This window comes from Mixophyes fleayi, chromosome 6, assembly GCF_038048845.1.
Source record: "Mixophyes fleayi isolate aMixFle1 chromosome 6, aMixFle1.hap1, whole genome shotgun sequence".
Classification (NCBI taxonomy): Eukaryota; Metazoa; Chordata; class Amphibia; order Anura; family Limnodynastidae; genus Mixophyes; species Mixophyes fleayi.
Genome location: NC_134407.1, coordinates 15,783,221 through 15,804,940, shown reverse-complemented (window position 1 = coordinate 15,804,940; position 21,720 = coordinate 15,783,221). Strand labels below are relative to the sequence as shown.

The 21,720-nt window shown below is 41.3% G+C and overlaps 1 protein-coding gene across 1 annotated transcript in view; it reads left to right on the top strand.

Annotated features, from left to right (window-relative positions):
• SLIT1 (slit guidance ligand 1) overlaps positions 1 to 21,720 on the top strand; it is a 247,506-nt gene that overhangs the window by 211,476 nt on the left and 14,310 nt on the right. Inside the window, exons 21-28 of the mRNA XM_075215910.1 lie at positions 696 to 828; positions 2,451 to 2,519; positions 5,168 to 5,239; positions 6,194 to 6,265; positions 6,367 to 6,438; positions 11,716 to 11,879; positions 14,419 to 14,543; positions 15,979 to 16,073. Coding sequence (XP_075072011.1) covers positions 696 to 828; positions 2,451 to 2,519; positions 5,168 to 5,239; positions 6,194 to 6,265; positions 6,367 to 6,438; positions 11,716 to 11,879; positions 14,419 to 14,543; positions 15,979 to 16,073 — 802 coding nt within the window. The remainder of the gene's footprint in view (positions 1 to 695; positions 829 to 2,450; positions 2,520 to 5,167; positions 5,240 to 6,193; positions 6,266 to 6,366; positions 6,439 to 11,715; positions 11,880 to 14,418; positions 14,544 to 15,978; positions 16,074 to 21,720) is intronic.

Here is a 21,720-nt window from a genome sequence, read left to right as displayed (position 1 = left end):
CATGGAAGTCTGGGGACCTCCGGTAGCAGGGGTCTCTATCCATGGTCACTTTGGACTTCACTAAACCTCTACACATATGTAGGTAACTTTGTAGGTTGGTAGTAATTAATTTAGCCAGATATTGAGTGCCGAGCGGTTGGGATGTTTCCAGTGGGGTGTAGCTTTTATCATCAAGAGACAGCAGAATGGTCAGAGTATGTTTGTGGATACACATGGGTGACGTCACCCAGTAGACACCTTATATCAGAGGTCCTACGCCAGCTTGGTCCCATCCATGGACTCTAGAACATCCTTCCATAACTGGACTACAACTGAGGACCACAAACACTTGTACATATAGAACCTATCCTGATGTAGGCCTCATGAGCAGCTTTATGACTCTATTATCCACATTCGGAAGACTCTCTCCTGAGAGAAATATATTTGAGGAAATTTTTTCATCCGTAGAAATGTTCGGATATAACTGGTGAACAGTCTAATCCAGGCCTGTCCAACCTGCGGCCCTCCAGATGTTTGTGAAACTACAAGTCCCAGCATGCCCTTCCAGCTATCAACTGGTTGTCTACCAGCAAAGCATGCTGGGGCTTGTAGTTTCACAACACCTGGAGGGCCGCAGGTTGGACAGGCCTGGTCTAAGACATCCTCCATATCTGCACATGTTTTATCTTTTAATATTGGTTTTGTCACCATCACAGGCCAGGAAGAGCTGAGCTGCGCTCCGCAGCCGCAGTGCCCCCAGGAGTGCACCTGCCTGGACACCGTGGTGCGCTGCAGTAACAAACACTTGTTGTCTTTGCCGAGAGGGATCCCGAAGAACGTCACAGAGCTGTAAGTCTCCGTCTTCCTCTCGCAGGCAATACTCTCAGTATCCACCAGTGAACGCAGAACAAGGACCGCCGCACATGTAGCGATATATTATAGTGAGAACTATAAATATGTTATCAGTCACCCAGCAGTTCCATAAATTATACAGTTGTCGACGCCAATAACAATGACCGTAAAATGCCGACACATAAAATAATGACAGGTAAGAAATACCTAACATTAGAAACAGTGACCGTGAATAAATCCCGATACCAGAAATACATATATGTAAGAAGAAATGGCAACACAATAAAATACCTACAGTGTGATTGCTGCAGGGGCGGGCTGGCCCGGGGGGCAGGGGGGCTTGGTCAGGCCGCTATTAGGGCCGGGGGGTAGGCCGGCCGCCCCCCTGGCTGCAAAATACTATGCTTTCCCCCGCGGCCGCATCTGATGACATCAGATGCGGCCGTGTCAGCGCACAGGCGGCCGCATCACATGACAGGGGATGCGGCCGCGTCATCAATGACGTGGCCGCATCCCTTTTCATGGGATGCGGCCGCCTGTGTGCCCCCCGGCCACGCCTCTCCCAGCCCGCGCCTGGATTGCTGACACTGAAAATGCCAACAATCACACTGCCGACATTAAGGGGGCAATGCCAGCGGGTCTGGTGGCTATACAGCCGCAGGGCCCAGCGGCTGTATAATGTAAAAAACAGAGGAATTGAATAAAAAGTGTGGGGTCACCCCTTATAAACACTATTAACCCTAGCGCTGGCAGCCTAATGCTGGTTACAGCAAAATTGGGCATAAAATTGTGTGGGCCCCCGATTTTATTGCAACCAGCACTAGGCAAACCAGCCGGGGTGGGTGACACTACAGCAGGGGAACACTCGACAGGGGTTCCCCTGCCACAATGACAAACCAACCCCACGCTGGCATTGGCCCTTTAATGTTCTCAGTGTCAACAATCACACTGTCGGTATTTTATTGTGTTGACATTTCTTCTTACATTTAGGTATTTCTGGTGTCAGAATTTATTGCCGGTGCCCGTCGGGTTCTTGGCTGTGTGATGAATGTGCCCTTTCCTCCTTGGTTGGATCTCCCGTACACATTTGTTGGCTTGCTGCTCTGGCTTGTTTGGAGAGCAGTAGATGACCTCTCCCGTCATTGCTTGGGGCTGGGCCCAAATTAATGTATAACTACTTATTCTATAACTGGAGTCTTCTGATGTCAGAATGCAGTGTTTATATAGGTATTAGTGACAGATATGTCAGTGGATAATGTCCGCTGATATGTATTAAATAAAGGCGAGGCAGCAGGTCAAATGTTTCTATTGCAGGGCGCAAGACTTAATATCCTTATAATCAACAGTTGGTGGTATGGTACGTTTTATATTGCACGTGTATTGATTGGCGATGCAAGAACTGCAAATACAAATGTTATTAATGGGTTTTATTAATAAATTATGCAATGCAATGAGCATTTGACAAATTAAATGAATATACAACAGTAGTCATTTCTTCTGCAGAGTAATGTCTCTCTCTATCCTTATAAACAACCACAATAATGTATAATAATCATGAAAACGTTACTGACCGCAGTGTCTTCTGTATACTCAACTGGATTAATGGTTTTGTCTTGCAGATACCTGGATGGGAATCAGTACACACTGGTACCCAGGCAGCTGTCTACATTCAAGTATTTACAGCTGGTGTAAGTATAAAACTGTACGTATATTATTTACAGTGACCGTATCTCCTGGTGATCTGGGTACAAACATGGAAGATGTTCTGTGCTGGGGACCAGAAAGTATTAAACCGTAGACCCGCAGCATCCTCGGATATTGCAGATCAGTCACTTGGTTATGTATTTGCTTGTTCAATATAAAGGTGTACTAAACAGATATAAATCTCTGATAAGGAGCGATCACCAACTCACCTTCATCTAATGCACCTAATTTAGTGTTTCGCCTACAGCCCTCGTGTTATAAAGATCTTGCACAAATGGGGTATCAGTGCTACAATTATATTTCCGAAATGCCACATTTTTTGCACATGGATCCACTGGAAAAATACAGTGGAAATGACAGTTTACGGTTTCTAAAAATACCCACTTTTTTCTCTACACGGGTTACACACGGTGTCATTAACAATTAATGTATTAGTTGGTAGATTGCTTTACAGATAAAGAGGATCAGCTATGTAAGAAACACATAACTCAGTATAACCAGCTTGTTCTGCTTTCCTTGTGTTCACCTAGTCATGTGGAAGAGATAGACAGCGTTGCAGATGTTTAGTACACGTCTGGGGAACACTTGTAGAAGTATTTAATAGTAGGAAGAGTTTTGATTATTTGTGCGTAACCTGTGATCCACCATACTGGTGCTAAATCCATGCACCACCTCTGGTTTATCATTCTCTCCCCCTGGGCATTGTCATAATACCCCATCATCCAGTTATACTTTATTTTTACGGCTTAGAAGAGTTTTCTTATTTTTTTTTTTTTCAAAAAATCTCTTTCCTGTAACGAGTGTGTAATTTAATTCTTTCACATTGTTATAATATTCTACTGTCTTGTCTTAATGTCTTTTACAATGGCGTCATTTTATTTTGTTTGGGGACAGACGTGACGGGGAAGACAGACCACCTCTAACACTCGGATGTTTTCTATTACAAGTCACTCAGCCATCTCTCTTTTTAATGTATTGTGTAATGTATATATATTGTAGGTGTGCGGTTGGATATGTAAATTCCTGCATTTTGCAATGTATGCATGTAGCGGCACGGTGGCTCAGTGGTTAGCACATCTGCCTCACAACGCTGGGGTCATGAGTTTGATTGTGAAACAGGGCCTTATGTGGAGTTTGTATGTTCTCCCCGTGTTTGCGTTGGTTTCCTCCCACACTCCAAAAACATACTGGTAGGTTAATTGGCTGCTAACAAAATTAACACGTGTGTGTGTGTGTGTGTGTGTGTGTGTGTGTGTGTGTGTGTGTGTGTGTGTTGGGAAATTTAGACTGTAAGCTCCAATGGAGCAGGGACTGATGTGAGTGACAAAACATTCTCTGTAAAGTGCTGCAGGTTTGGTGGCTCTATATAAATAAATAATGATGATAATGATCACAGTCACCTTGATTTGGTCAGTGCGCTCTGAATTGTTAGAACTCTTTATCCTGGTAAAATAACTTCCAGACAATTACCACTAGAGCATTTGTAGAGCCCCCTGCACACCAAATACATAACTGGATGACCGTGTTTGCTACAAGCCAGAGCTGAACACTGTTAATAAAATAAGACATTGGAGAGCACAGGATAGAACTTACATAGTTATAAAAAGCAGAAGGAATCTAATCGCGTTAGTATTATTTTACCTTATTAATGGATTATAGAGTAAATTGAGTTAGAGCTCATGGAATAAACTGAACTGTTTTGAATATTCCTCAGGCTGGGCATTATTTACACCCGTGATGGGCAACAGGCGGCCCAGGGGCCATGTGCGGCCCTCTGAGCCTTCTCCTGTGGCCCCCAACTCCTTCCTGCTTTATTGTCAAATTTGTTTGTTAGAGCTTGTAACACTTATTTAAAATGCCTACTGATATGTTATTACAGATAGGCATCGCTTTCTATGCAGGCAGCACGGTGGCTCAGTGGTTAGCACTTCTGCCTCACAGCACTGGGGTCATGAGTTTAATTCCAGACCATGGCCTTATCTGTGTGAAGTTTGTATGTTCTCCCTGTGTTTGCGTGGGTTTCCTCCAGGTGCTCCAGTTTCCTCCCACACTCCAAAAATATACTGGTAGCTTAATTGGCTGCCAACAAATTGACCCTAGTCTGTGTCTGTGTGTATGTTAGGGAATTTAGATTGTAAGCTCCAATGGGGCAGGGACTGATGTGAGTTCTCTGTACAGCGCTGCGGAAATAATGGCGCTATATAAATAAATGATGATGATGATATGAATAAATGTATTATTTTCATCATCATCATCATCATCATCAACATTTATTTATATAGCGCCAGCAAATTCCGTAGCGCTTTACAATTTTAACTTATTACTGAGACTAAGGATAATGTGCGGCCACTTTGAGTGTCAGGTTGCTCATCACTGATTTACCCAGAGCCATATTTCACCAGGAGGTCTCACCCTGTCATCTCCACCAGCTTGGTCCTTCTGTAAGTGCCCCTCCTTCTGCCCTGTGCCCGGTCTTCTTACACCCAGGAGCCCTCACCCTGGCCCGTTCTGCTCTATCACTGTGTGTGAGCAGCGCTATGGGGGGAAAGTCTGACCATTCTAACTGCGCCATTGTCTTGAGAGGAAATAAATTGTTCTCACTGTAATCGTGGTGATCTCTTGTATTTCACAGAGACCTGAGCAATAACAAAATCAGCTCCCTCAGCAACTCGTCCTTTACCAACATGAGTCAACTCACCACATTGTAAGTTATTCTCTCCCGTCAAGGTCATTGTTGAGGATCGGCTGTGTGTGTGACTGCTGTGATGTGAGGTTCTGTCTGTGAATTCTTAACCAGAGAATGAGGCTTACTTCTCAAGGCCAAACATTTTATTATTATTATATATTTTTTTTCATCATACTCTTCTAAGCCCTCCGTGGAAATTTGTTATATGATTGTCATAGCAATTCCTGAATGATAAAAGTACAGTCAGAATAGAAATGTAAGTGTGTGGCTGGAACATCCTAAATAAAGCCACACAACCATATTGACTTGATGTTGCAGTCTTTGAGCCCCCAAAATGGATAGTATCATTACTGGCCAACATGAAAGCTATCATCAGCCCTTATAGGGTAGTTGTTCTCTGATGAAAACTGGCGAAGGTAATCCGGCAACTCAACTCTTGGATGGACCTGTGTGAATATAAATATAAATATATAAATAAATATGTTGTGTATATATATATATATATATATACACACACACACACACACACACACACACACACACACACACACACACACACACACACACACACACACACTACCCAGATGGGAGGCAGGTATTTTATGGCTTGACCCAGCCATGTCTCAGTGATGTCACGGCTTTTCCTAGTGAATTGATTGGCTGCGTTCTGATGAATATTGGTCCAACCAACAACATATCTCTCTCCCCTGTGTGTGGGGACTGGATCCTCTTTAAGAAGTATGTAGGTTCATTGTGAGAACGCATTGTCTGTAGCGGACAGTTAAACGTAAATAAAAAAAACAAAACAGATTGCACATCAATTTAATTAATAAGCAGTGTCATCTTTCTCGCATACTTTAATACTAGAATGGAAGAATAATATTTTTCACATCGGTGCCATTTTCAGCGTGAAAACCAAGAAGTCAATTTATTACTGAAAGTGATTCTTTTTTCGCTCTCTCATCCCGCCAGGATACTGAGTTATAATTCCCTGCGGTGTATTCCTCCCTTGGCTTTCGAGGGGCTGCGATCCTTGAGGCTTTTGTGAGTAGGATATTTTGTTTGTCACGTTCAGTTTCCCGTCAGGTGTTGTCAAGGTGCTGTGTCTGTTCTCATCCTGAGAGAGAATGATTTACTTGTTCTAGGTCTGTCCACGGGAACGATATCTCTACTCTTCCAGAAGGAATCTTCTCAGACGTCACATCTCTCTCACACCTGTAAGTACGCTGCAGCCTGAAAGTTATACAATGGTTGAAAGTCATACAATGGTTGAAAGTCATACAATGTTTAGACTTATATCCCCTAGTAAGATGATTAATTTCTAATAATTAATGTTTTACTTTCTAGCTGCCCTCAGTATATAAAAAAAGCAGAAATTTAAACGGTTTCTAGCCTATATACTTGTGAGCTGGATGCATCAGTTCAGTTTGAAAACATATAGTAAGCTGAGCTTTCATCTCTCCTTCTCTCCTCTGTTCAGAAGCATAACACACCCAAAAGGACTAATATTGTTTTACTTTGTTGAAACTGTGTTGTTGCACTCTATTTGATTGATTCTTAGAGGGGAATTCAGTTATCCGCGTTGTTCTACGCTTTTTTTCCCATACTCCGGTAGAAATCTCCGCTAATCTTTCCTCGCACCACTTTGGGGCGCAACTCAGCAGAAATTTCTGTCAAAATCTAATTACACCACTAAAGGGAGAGTTTAGAGTTTCTTGTAAGTTAAAATGACGGTTTTAAACAGCAGAAACCTTAATAACAGTGATTGCACATAATTTTAGTATCAACAGGGGTATATGAATGAAAAATATTGTGAGAATTTTCTTTAACATTGGAAACTGTGGAGTAAACAAATAGTACTTTGGGTGTCCTAGGGTCAACTCATATGTCATTGTTTATAGAATATTACGTTGAAGCAGCAGAAATATAAGGTCAATGTAGGGCTATATTTGTTATATCGCACTATTCATGGTCTGTTCTGGAACCGCAGAGAAACAGCTTTTAGGTGAGTTTTCTCTTTGTTGTGTACTTAGTGAAACCATGATGCTGGTTGTGGCTGTGGGGTGCAGACATACTAATTTACAGAGTACGTATTCACGGCAAGTCCCCAAATACAGGGGAGTCCATTGGTTCGAGAGAGCCAAATATTCTACACGGCGGGGCCGGAAAAGAAGAGGGGAGCTAGCTCAGCGGCGGATTGCCCCTTTAAATACAATGAAATATGAAAAGGCATATTGTAACCTTCTCTAAATAAGTCTTCCTGGCCCCAGGCAGAACTCTAGTTTATATTATATGTATAACTAGAGGGAAAGGCATTGTTCTTTGTAATTTAGCGTCCTGAGCTCTGATTGACAGAAAGAGAGAAACAATAGTCTTGCTGAGAAGTTCCTCAACCTCCTTCGTCCTCACCGTTTATTTGTGGCGTCAGGAAACTGCGCAGTGCCGGGCAGTCAGTGCTACAAATCATACAGCACTGAAACTGATGTGAATAAATCATAAAGCCAAATTATCTGTGCTTCTCACTGCGGTTTGAGATCATAATTAGAGCTATGCTTCATGGTTATTATAAGTAGCACAACATTTTTTCGCTGGGTTCCGATTCTTCACCTCCACCTGTTTTGTGATCCTCCCTGGCTGCTTTGTTGCATTCAGAGCGCGCTGTGTTTGGTTCCAGGGATCGCAGCCAAACCGGTTCCTTCTTTCACCCAAACCTTTGTTTGATTTGGAGCATGGTTTAACTGCTTTCACACCTAACAAAGACGATTCTGCAGAGTATCTCCAGGAATTCTTTTCTTTACAGTGTGATTTATGACAGCTGAGCACACTGTGCCTCACAGCTGTTAAACAAAGGGGAAATAGAGTAAGCTTTAGGTGTTTGCAAATCTTAACACTGCCCTGAGCAATTCATTCAATCCTGCTGGCTGTTCCAGAGCGCCATCTGGTGGTAGGCTTTTTATTCAGTATACGTATGTGTCAATGTAGATGCAGATAGCAGATGACAATAGAGAGAGGACTTCACTCAACACATTGCAGCTAATGATATTCACACAAAGAACAACTTTATTATCGCACTTACACACACGTGTCATACAAATCTTCTCTGCAGACAGATTTATGGTAGTCAGACACCAATCATCTTTAATGGTACATGACAGGCAACTAGCCCACATTTACTACGTCCCCCCCTCCGGCCCACTCCTATTCTGGTGATGTAATTATTATTATATTCAGGAATTTGACCATATTACTTTGTAGCTCATACAAAAATGCTATTCTTGGTGACATGTACTTGTAAAGCACTCGGCACCCCCTCCGTTAGGATTGACCACTCCTATTACTTACAGTTTTATAAAATATTAAATTCCTGATGACCATCAGTTAAATTCTTTTATAGCACCTCTGATGAAGTATCTACTCTCTTCTTATCTTCCTACTCTACCTCCTGTCCTCCTGATCCTATTGCCTTATAAATCGGTAGATCCCGGTCTCCTGTGTTCATTCCACCTTTAACTAAAATCTGTAATCTCTCTCCCTCTACTTGTAACTTCCTGGCATTATTCAAGCATGCAGTGATTACTCCTATTCTGAAATAAAGTAATTCTGACCCGTGCTCTCTCTCAAACTATCGTCCCATCTCTCAGCTCCAATGCCCCTCCAAGCTATTAGAGAGACTTACCTGGTCAGTCAGGCTTTCGTTCTCAACACTCCACAGAGACTGCGCTGACCAAGGTTGTCAGTGATTTGATCACTGCTAAAACTAAAGGCCATTACTCTCTCCTAATTCTCCTGGATCTCCCTGTTGCATTTGACAATTTTGACCACTCTCTTCTCATACAAACGCTACAATCCCTAGGCCTTCAGGACACTGTCCTATCCTGGTTCTCATCCTACCTTTCTAATCGCTCTTTCAGTGTTAATTTCTCTGGATCCACCTCTGCTCCGCTTCCTTTATCAGTTGGAGTACCACAAAGCTCAGTCCTAGGTCCTCTGCTGTTCTCTATCTATACCAGTTATGTTGGAAAACTAATAAGCTCCTTTGGATTTTAGTATCTTCTCTATGCAGATGATACCCAAATTTACCTATCCTCTCCTGATCTCTCACCATCGGTGTTGTCCCGCGTAACTGACTGTCTTTCTGCCATTTCATCTTGGATGTCCTCTCACCAACTCAAACTCAATCTTTCAAAAGCAGAGTTAATAATATTCCCACCCACCAGCAAAAGTTGCCTACGTGACCTTTCTATTTCTGTTAACATCATGATCATAAATCCCACCCCACAAGCTCACTGCCTAGGTGTAATCCTTTGAATCAGAACTATTCTTTGTTCCCCACATCAACTCTATATTTAAATCATTTTGCATACACTTAAAAAAACATTTCCAGAATATAAACATATCTCACATAAGACACTGCCAAAAATTCATACATTACAGTAGTCCATGCGGGACAGAATTAGCATGTATGTATATTAGTGTTGTAGTGTTTGAGTGACAAAATAAATTGCAAATGTTTCGGTGGAAGAAGCAGCATGTGTTTGAATGTCCTAAGTGGAAGAGTGACAGGGAGGTGTAGGGCACAAGATATTGAGGTTGGGAGACTCACTAAATAATAATCATTGTGTGTGCTGGAGTCATCTGTTTGAGGCCAAAGCATTGTCATATTCAGGGTCTGATTATCAAGGCTTTTGGGGGGGGGGACAAGCTTTTTGGGGGTACTGAATTGTGACAGGGAGAGGTTTAAACTGGAATTCTTTTTAAAATATAATAGAATAGTAAAAAAAAAACATGAAAGATAAATGTAGTAACGTTTTAATCTTGAGGTATTTCCAGGGTAAAGACTGAAGATAATGAGTCATCCTTGGGCGATTGAGGATAAGTGAGTAGGAGAGACAAGGACGGAGACGGGCACAGATGTGACAGACCTCTCCACATCTTCACCCTCTTAGAGCTCGTTCACACCTCTGTTCCACTATACACTTCTGTTTTTAATCAAAACTAAATGAGTGACAAAGATTCCCGTGACCCATTTAAAAAGCCAAGTGGAGCGGGGTATCCTAAACATGCAAATGTAAAATTGGTGGGGTGTAGGAATTTGGAGTTTAAATTAAGAACAGGTAACTTTTTACCTTTAGCCTGGCATGGAAGGCGAGGGGGCACTACCGGCTAATTAGCCTAGGGCGGTCTGTGCCCTTAATCAAGCCCTACTCATATTAATGACTCCTTACTATCTTGGGGTTCTCGTCTGCTCAATCTCACTTCCTAAACATAACCCATCCAGGGACCGCGGATGCATTGAGCAGACGGGATCCCCATCATAGGTAGAGATCATCAATTTGACAGAAGGGGCAAGATTCACAGTCAGAAATAAAGGCTGAGTGGGAAGATCATCATCATCATCAAAATCATCATCATGTATATATATCGCGTCTGCAAATTCTGTAGCGCTTTCATGTAGAGTTGTGTGGTCTATAAATTACTGCAATCCTGAGGGGACAAGGGGCCTTATTCATTAAGGGTCTTAACTTGAGAAACTTCTTATTTCAGTCTCCTGGACAAAACCATGTTACAATGCAAGGGGTGCAAATTAGCATTCTGTTTTGCACATAAGTTAAATACTGACTGTTTTTTCATGTAGCACACAAATATCAACTTTAAATTTAAGTGTACAAATAAGCTATCGAGTATTTGTGTGCTACATGAAAAAACAGTCAGTATTTAACTTATGTGCAAAACAGAATACTAATTTGCACCCCTTGCATTGTAACATGGATTTGTCCAGGAGACTGAAATAAGACGTTTCTCAAGTTAAGATCCTTAATGAATCAGGCCCTAGGAGTGTAAATCAGGGACCTCCAAAGAAGTGAAATTGAAGCATGGGGAAACACTTAGCTGTTGGACCTTACATTGGGAGCCCAGATGAATCCTCAACCCCCCCCCCCCCACCATGACCAGATGAGCGGGTTTATGTGAGAAGGACAGCACCGTCATAAGAGACTGTCAGAGTCTGCAAGTCTGAGTGAGAGCGAGGAGGGGTAGAGAACGTGAGATAAAAGGTCATGTTACTAACTAATGAGCAGCCATTCTGGATCACACATGTGAAGGGAAGAGAGATAGATGCACAGGAGCGGGTAGTTATATAATTTTTATGGTCTGCATCCAAGCCTTCCCTAACACATGTCCTTTATGATATATAACGCGTATGAAAAATAGAATTGAGAATGCTTGGGGCCAGGTGGCTCAGATACTGCAATAAATAATGTAACAATCCTGCACAAATCCACCCTGACTGTATTCTATCTTTAGTTGAGTATTAGTAGAATGTTACTGATCGCTGTTTTTCTAAATGTATGTCTGTTGGAAATATTAGCATTGCGCCAGTCAAACTTGGTATAGAAGTTGTCGTTGATTATTGTTTTATTGTTGTTCTGTTATAGACCAGTAAGACCTATAACTCTGTGTCATCCTAATATGCCTTGTTTTTTTCGATTGGGTAGAGCGATTGGAGCTAATCCCCTTTACTGCGACTGCAACCTGCGCTGGCTATCAAACTGGGTGAAGACCGGATACAAGGAGCCCGGCATCGCCCGTTGCACAGGACCCCCAGAGATGGATGGGAAACTTCTGCTTACCACGCCTGCTAAGAAATTTGAATGCATCGGTAATATAATGCACTTTATTTTCATGGCTTTAGAACCTGTGTACTGTAACCCGCTGTCATATTTGTATCCTTGCAAACAATTGGAGTAATCCAAAAAACGCTAGAACAGCATTTCTTTTAAATAAACCCAACAAGAGCAAAACTAAAACAGATAGAGTTCTACATTCCGTAGCAACAATCTTATAAATGTTACCCAATGGGAACCAGAGCTCCAATCACACTAGACATCAAAGACTAGACAGGTAGTTGTCTAGCTTGATATGCGCGACTATCAAGGAAGACTTCTACAAGTTATTGTACCGTTGGTATATGACACCATTGAGGGTTCACAAAATTTACCCCAATAGCCCTTCTCATCTTCCACCACTTGACCCTTGGTACCATTTATTGAGCAGACCAATTCCAAACTTTATCAAACACTCCCGGAAATGTGCAGTGTTCTATTGGGTGGGCTTCAAAATTAAAACAATCAGCCCTACCAATAATATTCGAGCTGAGCAGTGAAATATGGTTGGCAATGGAGAAAACCACGGCTATATTCCGCCAAACCCTGGATAGGCTTCCCCAGATTTGGGATCCCTGGTTCAGCTATGGTTCTTCATAGAACCTCGCTAGGTGAAATTCACTTATGTGACCTGTGATACCTCCTATAATGATCTCGAGTATACCATTGTATGGACTTGTTTTAACCGTGTAAGTTCTTAGCAAAGCATGTGTTTTTTCAAATAATACAAATTCAGTAAATATAAATACTGTATTCATTCGTAATTTCCATTATTAACGCAGTTTTTTGTGTGCACGTTTAGAATAGATTTCTCTTCGTAGAAAATAAAATCTACATAGTCAATAGAACACTTTTATCTTTGAATGTCAACTGCAGAGTAATATAAATACCCGCAGTTCAAATATCTGATGGAGAAATGTTTAGAAAGGTATTTGTAAATGAAAGTGGAATTAACTCTGTATGTCACCTATCTCCCAACATTACACGGTTACCAACCACACCACATCCTAAATCTGCCCAAACCATGCCCGTATCTAATGATACCACACCTCTAAATTGCTAGGCTCCACCCCTTTCTGGCCTGAAAGTCAGGACTGTTCGGGGTAAGAAGGGATCCTCAATGTTCTGCTAGTCAGGGTGAAAATGTTCTCTTAAAAGAGAGCAATGGCTTTATTTACTAAACTGCGGGTTTGAAAAAGTGGAGATGTTGCCTATAGCAACCAATCAGATTCTAGCTTTCATTTATTTAGTGCATTCTACAAAATGACAGCTAGAATCTGATTGGTTGCTATAGGCAACATCTCCACTTTTTCAAACCCGCAGTTTAGTAAATATACCCCCAAGTGTCATTGAAAAATGACGTTCTCTTTTAGCGTTAAAGTGTACTTGTCATTTGCACACAGTGGAGGCAGACGTTTTGTTAACCATAACTATTGAAGGCTCAGCCTATCGCTTTTCCTAGAAACGCTGCCATTGCTGAGAATAAACCTATGAACTTACTAAAACCCGAGAATATTGGCCATTAATTGCCCCAGTCATGTCAGTCCCTAGTGAAGTGATAGGCTCCACATTCATCCATTCACCCTACAAGATGGCTTCCTCCGCAGTGCGTAGGTGAGAAGTACTTAGTAACGGGGGCCGATCCCGCCAAGATGCTTTTTCTCCGAGGTCCAGCCGCGTCGCCATGGAGACACACTATTGAACGATCTCGAGTTACGCTTAGTATATATAGCTTCCTATTCTCATATCTCCCACATGTTTAGTGTCTTACAATAGCAACTATCAATTTATAATAGGAAGAAAAAAAACAAACTAAAAACCACTGCACCAAAATAAACTCTGGTCCCACTGAGCCCACAATATCTTTCTCCGCAGGTCGCCCGGACTCATGAATACCTTTTGTTTATACCGTGAGGAAGTCCTGTATTTTCCACTCAGGAACTGTTTCATTTGACAATCTACAGCTCCCCTGTATTCATAACACCACTCGCCATAAGAACGGCACTTATGTGGTGGCTGTAACGGTGATATATTACAATGTGATATTCACTGTTTTACAATCACATATATAAAACCTTGCAGCTCCGTGGACTCTGCAGTCTTCCTTTTTCGCTGCTGATTAAAATGACCTTCAGCGCTGATATTATGTGGGTCTCACGAAAAAAAACACTCTTCCATCTGTCCCTCACAGTCCCTCTGCATTGTACTCACAGCGAAATCTCTCTGACCTTCCTGAATTGTTTTAGGGTCGGTATATTTATGCTTCTCCTGTGGGTTAAAGAGACAGAAATCTGATTTACTACCTGTGTTCCATATAGCACTTTCCAGCGATTGTCGCCCCCCCCCCCACCCTCCGTTCGCAACGCATTATGGAAATTGCTTTCTCTGAATATTTGTCACAATTGCTCAGCCGAGCACAGCTGTGTGTTTTCTGTTATTTAGAAGCTTTATATGTAGCCTTGTACCGTACTGACAACAATTCACTGTTTAGGTTTTTACTTTTGTCTTTCTTCATTTCGGCTTGCAATTTTCTAGGGCCCCCAAGTTTGAGCATCCAGGCAAAATGTTACCCCTGCCTGTCCAGTCCTTGTCATAACCAAGGCAGCTGTCTCAACGACGCAGTGGATTACTACAAATGTGTCTGCTCATCTGGGTTCAAGGTACGGAGCCTAAGGGCATGTATAAGAACGTGGTGTTATTCATGTATGATTGCAAACTCAAAGCATGGGTGCAAAAAAAAAAGAAAGTATTTTCTTGCAAAGTGATTGTGTATTACTAAAAAAATAAAAAATGACTATTAAGGTTTTTACAACGCATACACACACAGTGGAGGCAGACATCTTTGTGGTTAGGACCAATATGCGTAAGAAGCAACTGGGGTATTACTGAGGCACGAGACGTAACTGCTCAAATGTTTGTGTAGGCAAATGTGCACATTGGGACTTATTAGATAAACGGCACCTTAAAATCTTAAAATGGCACATATATATATATACACCATACATGCCACCAACTTTTAAGATTCGAGGGAGAATTCATTATGTGACATTATCGCGTCATAATAGCCCCGCCACCACCATAAAAATTCACGGCATTGAATGGAGGGGGCGGAGCTTAATGACGCGGTTAAACTCCGCCGCTCCATTCACTGCCGTGAATTTCGGCAAATGCGGGGCTCACGGATTCCCCGAAATTCAGGAGCCTCCCGGGAATTCCCGGGAGAGTAGGCAAGTATGATATACAAAGATATATATACATATAGATATATAGATACATATAGATATGTACAGATATTTAAGAGTTTTTGTATTAGAATGATCAGAGTTGACTGTGATGGCCTTCGTGACTGCACATTAGTACATAACCATTTTAGTGAACTAAAAATCTAAAGGGATTAAAATATATATATATATATCCCCCAGGAAAAGAAAATTATCTATCCAACAAAAGGGTACTGATTGCATGTTTTTCCATACTATAAAAATGATGCACAATTAAAGACGCTGACATTATCCCCCCCCCCCCCTCCCTCCTATTTTGTGACAGGTGGTATAGAAAATGTTTAAGCAGGAAGAAAACAGGTTTTTTTAAAAAAAAAAAAAAATTGTTAAGAGCAAAAAAAATAATAAAATACTTCTAGAACCCGTCTCTTACAGAGAGAAGTGGAATATGTCAGAGGGAACATTGCAGAGTTCTTTATTATTCTATATTATCGTAACACAGAGGATCAGAGTGGTGCTTTTAAAACCAGCTTCCAGTGCTCTTGTGCACTCCCTGTTATAAAGGATACTGTGTGTGGTATTTCTGTCTATTTTTTTTTAACCAGGCTTAATGGTTTTGTGTATGCAGCTGTGACAGCGGAGAGATATGGATTGAGCAGGCCAGGTTTTTAACTGCTGGGTCTCAGCAATTTGTAAACATCCCTAAGAACAGTCGGCTTGGAAGCCAGGCAAATTCTGCTTATTTCAGTAGGGTTATAGCTGTTACATCAGGACACACGGGGGGTTTGTTGGTGTGTATTATTAAAATACATTGGCTGCAACATTACTACTTCTTGTGTTGCATGATGTGTTTCTTGTGTTGCCATTTATTCAGGGTAAAAACTGTGAGATCTCCATGAACGTGTGTTCCAGCAACCCATGTGAGAATCATGGCTCCTGCTACCCCAAAGACGCCACCGACGGCTTCACGTGAGTATAAGGAGAGGGGCTGACGCTGCCGTCTGTTTATATCGCTGTAAAACTGGGCAAAACCTGTCTGTTGAATGATTGGACTGGCAAGTGTGTGATGTCACTGGCCCACCTATGTACATACATAGGGTCCCTGACAATCAGGTCATCTGGCTCAGTGGTCAAATGATCAGGTTTGCAGAATGCAGCTATTGTGGATGTGGTTATTCGGTGATCGGACTGAATGGCCCGGGTCACGCCAGGTGTTGCCAGCTTTTCCTTACAGAAATTACTTATGTGAGTAAATGGATAAATAGAGTTCCGGAACTCTGTGGATTAAATATAAACAGCGTTCCGGAACAGGTGTGACACGCTTCGCTCGCAGCTGGTACTCACCCAGACCAAGCTCTGATTAACTGCCATCATGCCAGTCGGCCTCTGGTCAGAAAGATGTTTCCCCCCTGAGGTGGGAATTAAAGAATGTGGCTGCGGAGCACTAGGACTCTTATATTTCATTTTTACATCTTACAGCATAGTTGGTGGCCTTTACAAAGCATCCGCGAGGTGCATCACAAAACACCTTGGTGCTGGACCAGTGCCCCATTAATGTTCTGCCCAGTGCAAATCATGGTGTCCACCAACGCTCTGCTGTCAGGAAGACGCCTCCCCAAAGTAGACGTGCGCCCAGGAGTGCAGGGAGACAGAAAAATCGGAATAAAAGTCCCAATGCCTTACCATGTTAGAGCAAACATTTTCATTAAAATTCGATTTTCAGTTTTTATTCTAAAATACTGCTCAATGTAGCTTCATTTTTGATCTAAATTAATTTTGAAATTGAGGAGACATCAAGACAGTTTTAGTACTGGTGGTAGTCAAATGTCAGACGTTATGCACTTCCTAAATTACCGCCACTGTCTTTAGACCAGATCACATGCTGACCAGAATACCCTGTCCTGCACTGAGGAGACCAAATCAGGCCGAAAGGTAGTCTGTAGGCGGATGTTCTGTATCTACTTAGATTGTTTTTTTTAATTGAGTGGGAAGAGCTATTGAAGGAGGTAATTAATAAAAGCATATACCCTTTCTGTATGCAACACCACTATTTACTAACCCAACATTAAAAAGTTCAGCGAAACGCGTTTCTCAATTATTCTGTAATCTTGTACAAGGCAGGGAATACAATTGTGCTTTCAGAGAAGAAACAACTTTGAGAACTAAGCTCCATAAAACAACGTAGAAATAAAAGATAACAAGACGACAATCCCTTCAATCACTTAATCCAGAGGAAAAAAAATCTCATGCAGGTGAAGGGAAAGTACTCGATGTATTAGTTAATACAGAGTGCACTTTTGTCATGACTGTAGGTATTATTATCAAGGATTTGTCTTAAGGTGCATTTAAAATAGATTCTTTCAAGTTTCAGGGCCTTAGAGAACATTTTATCCTGAGTTTCTATGGTAACATTTAAAGTTAGTTCCCAGTTTAAGCACCTCTAAAAATGGCAATATAATTTGCAAACAGCTTGCGAAACGTGTGATTTTGACAACATAAATCTCCTCTCATTTCGGTGAAGCAATGTGAAAGTTGATTTATATATTTATTTTTTTTAGCTTTGTTTTTTTTTTCCTGAAAAACATTTTTTGCATGGACCATGTAAGGGAAGGAAACATCCGTAATCAGCCACCCCTGAGGATGTGTGTGGTGGATTTGGTGACCCTTATCTGGTATTACCCCTATTCTGATCACCCAGCTCTAGCCCAGTGTCTTCTTACCCAGGATTATAGGGGTTACAATAGGCAGACAAGACAACCTGAACGTGCATGTGGTTAGAGCAGCACAGTGGCTCAGTGGTTAGCACTTCTGCCTCACAGCACTGGGGTCATGAGTTCAATTCTTGACCATGGCCTTATCTGTGTGGAGTTTGTATGTTCTCCCCGTGTTGCGTGGGTTCCTCCGGGTCCTCTGGTTTCCCCCCACATTCCAAAAACATACTAGTAGGTTAATTGTCTTATAGAGGTAACACTGCTATGTAACACCCTCCCGTCCCATTCAAAAAATTTGTATTATATATTTCGATATTTGAGTTTTTTAATAAATTATATTGGCCCGCCTAAAGTTTTTCTTTTTTATATGGCCCGCTCCTGAAAAAGTTTGCCCATCACTGGTCTAGAATATAGTCCTATCATTCACGTTCCCAGTAAGAGGAATTAGTAGCATAAGAGGGAGGGATGAAACTATTATATAGGACATTGATGGGACTATGGTATTCGGTACCGGAGAACATATCTCCAGAATGGGATGAATAAAGTAGAGATTGTGCAGCTAAAGTGATGCATGGCCTACATCCAAAACTTATCAGGAAAGACTAATGGACCTTAACATTTACAGCTTGGAGCAGAGAATGAAGAGGGGGTAATATAGAAGCTGTGATTATATATAAAGGATTTAACAAGGTACAGGAGGAAAGCATTCTACAGAGGAAGAGAAGTATTATAACAAGTGGGAAGCAGGATTAGGGGAAGTTTGAGGAAAAATACTTTAGTGAAAGGTTAGTGGATTGGTGGAATATTCATCCAACATAGATGGTAGAGAAAGGGAAATGTAAAAGTGCTTGGGATAGACATATCCGGAATCAGAAAAAAGTCAAAAGCTCCAATAGTGTCTTAGGTTAGTAGGAATAAATATAGGCACATTACACGGTTCTTATCTGCTGTCAAATCCTTTCAGTACACTGTAGGTTTACGGCTCACGGTGGCCTGAAGATTAACATGAACCGGAGATCTTCATCTTTACCACCAACCTTGGTCCTGAAGTTCCATTAACATTTCCCATTGACCTTGGCTCTATTAAACCAGTTTCTTGACCTTGCTGTTTAGGCAATCCTATTTTCTTTCACATCCCATATGCAGACAATCCCATGTTATGTCTCGTTTTCCTGTGAACAATTGCTAATCTCTTCTCTTTGAGTGTCCACCACGCCAGTGTAGGAAACCCAGCTGTTTGTGTTCCTTCACGACTAGGAAGCAGAACAACAATAAGGGGGTAAATGTACCAAGCTGAGAGTTTTCCGGCGGGTTTGCAAAGTGGAGATGTTGCCTATAGCAACCAATCAGATTATAGCTGTCAATTTGTAGAATGTACTAAATAAATGACAGTTAGAATCTGATTGGTTTTTCAAACCCGCCGGAAAACTCTCATCTTGATACATTTACCCCTAAGTGTTACTTCGCAAAGTGGGGAATGGGTGCAAAGTGGACAACCCCTTTAAAAATATATGCCGTGCAATGACTTATAATAACCAGAGGACTGTTGATATTACAGCCATTACATTTAAAATAGTTGTGATTTTTTTGCACTACAATTTTGATGTAAGTGGTGCAATTGCTAAATTGCTTTAGATGCACTTTATTTTTCTTAATTTTTTTTTTTTAAGTTGCATTCAGTCAATTTAAAGAACACCGTGGGTCGCAGCAATTTTTAGAACCCCCCCGGGATGATTATCCAAACTGTTTTTAGAATTCTATAGCCCCCAATTAACCTGCTCTTTACATTATCTGCCATCTGTTGTGCGCTCTTCCACACACACACACACACACACACACCACACACAAAAAAAAAATGACGAGCGCTGATAAAGAACTGTCAGTATCTTCACATATTTACATTCTAAATTTTTACTTCTATCTATAGTGCTCCAGGTTCTGCTGTAATTACTATGATTTGCTTTTAACTTCATATGCATCTAAACTGACAGCATCTACCATCACCCAACTACCACTTTAAGTCCAGGCATTTCAAAAAAGGAAACCCACTTTTCACTTAGTCGCTGCATTTCACCAATCCCTAGAAGATAATTAGTTGCCGAAAATAAATCTTAGTCGAGCGAGAGAGAGAGAAAGACCAGAGAATTGGGTTATTTGAAAATTACATTGAATCAAGAGGCAGAAATGACCAGACCTGCTTCTAACAGCCTAAAATTACTAGATGTAAAAAAATAAAATACTAAATAGCCTCTCTTTCTGTTGCCTTGGTAACCAGGAATCCTTACAATAGGCCTATATTTTCCTTTGGGGCTTGCAAAGCCATTCAATCAAGCCATTTACTCTTCACAGCTTTCAACCTGCACACAAACGTTTCCGAGCTGCTTTTCTCTTCTCCTTTATTTTGGGGAATTTACAGAGTATAGAATCTATTACAAATTAAAGCAGATACGGTCTCAGGAAACGTGCAAACACCTCTCTTGTTAATAAGAGGCGGACAAAAGAGCAACAACGTTCCAAACCCTGTATTAAAGCATTGCAATCATTGATATTCTGCAGTGTTACTCAAATGTAAAAGACGTTTTGTAGAGGGCTAAGCCGGAATGGGGGTGACCCCCCCAGGTTTAGGGGGGAGTAACCCTTTGGGCTAGATTTACTAAGCTGCAGGTTTGAAAAAGTGGGGATGTTGCCTATAGCAACCAATCAGATTCTAGCTGTCATTTTGTAGAACGCACTAAATAAATGAAAGCTAGAATCCGATTGGTTGCTAAAGGCAACAACCCCACTTTATCAAACCCGCAGTTTATTAAACAAACCCCGTTGTGTGCTTTAAGGATCCTGAGACACATTGCTTCCAAACTTACCTTGGAAACCGCACACAAAAAAACAAAGGTTAAAGTTTAAGCTAATTGTACAGCGCTATGGAGTGTGCTGGCGATATATAAATAAATGTTAATAAGTGTAATTCCCTTTTGCAGGAAAGTGGTGTACATTGTTACATTGTACGTGTCTGTGTTTCTGCCTGGATGGATACAATAAGGGGGGTATTCAATTGTTAGCGAGATCCCCGGAAAAATGAGCACTCAAAATATATTAGCGTTAATACGGTAATATGCGCGTAAATACCGTTAATACGGTAGTTTACTCGCTGAATTTCATCTCGCAGCTCCCTGCGAGATGAAATTCAGCGAGTAATTACCGTATTAACGCTAATATTTTTAGAGCGCTCATTTTCCGGGGATCTCGCTAACAATTGAATACCCCCCTAAGAGGGCATATAATTCATTATTTCAATTACTTTTTAACTCTCCTTTATTGCTTTGTGCTTTGGTTTGTGGTTTTATGCCACCTGATCTTTAAAAATACTGAAAGAGGGTATGTAAGGTGCACTAGATATATAAACAGGTATATTTTGTTCCTTATTTAGAATGTACTGGAAGCTTGGAACACAGAACATTAGTTAAGAGAAATCACACAGTTCTATAGGATATGTCCCCTTGCAAGTTTTACTAAAGGCACTGTTTTTTCATTGTAGTTTCTGTCTGTGCCATCTCTTTATGTCACTGTACAGTTGTTTGTTTGTTGCCTTGTGTACAACACACAGTTGTTCTTGGGGTATAGTTGTATCCAATGCAGAGAGTACTTTGCCTGATGATACAGATACATTGCTGATGAGCACAGAAGGCAGATGAAAAGTTAAGTATTTAGTAACTGTTGCAGGACATGGAAAGGGGGATGTATTACATGTGAAGGTGGACAACTTCTTTAAAGGACATGTCAACTTTCTGTCCTGCTTATCTTATTTAACTCCACATGAAGCCATTAGGGTCACTGTGCGAAAACCCAGGGCCATTTTTAAGGTATCCATGGACCCAGGGTTCTGATCTAATTAGTGGGTCTCTATACCT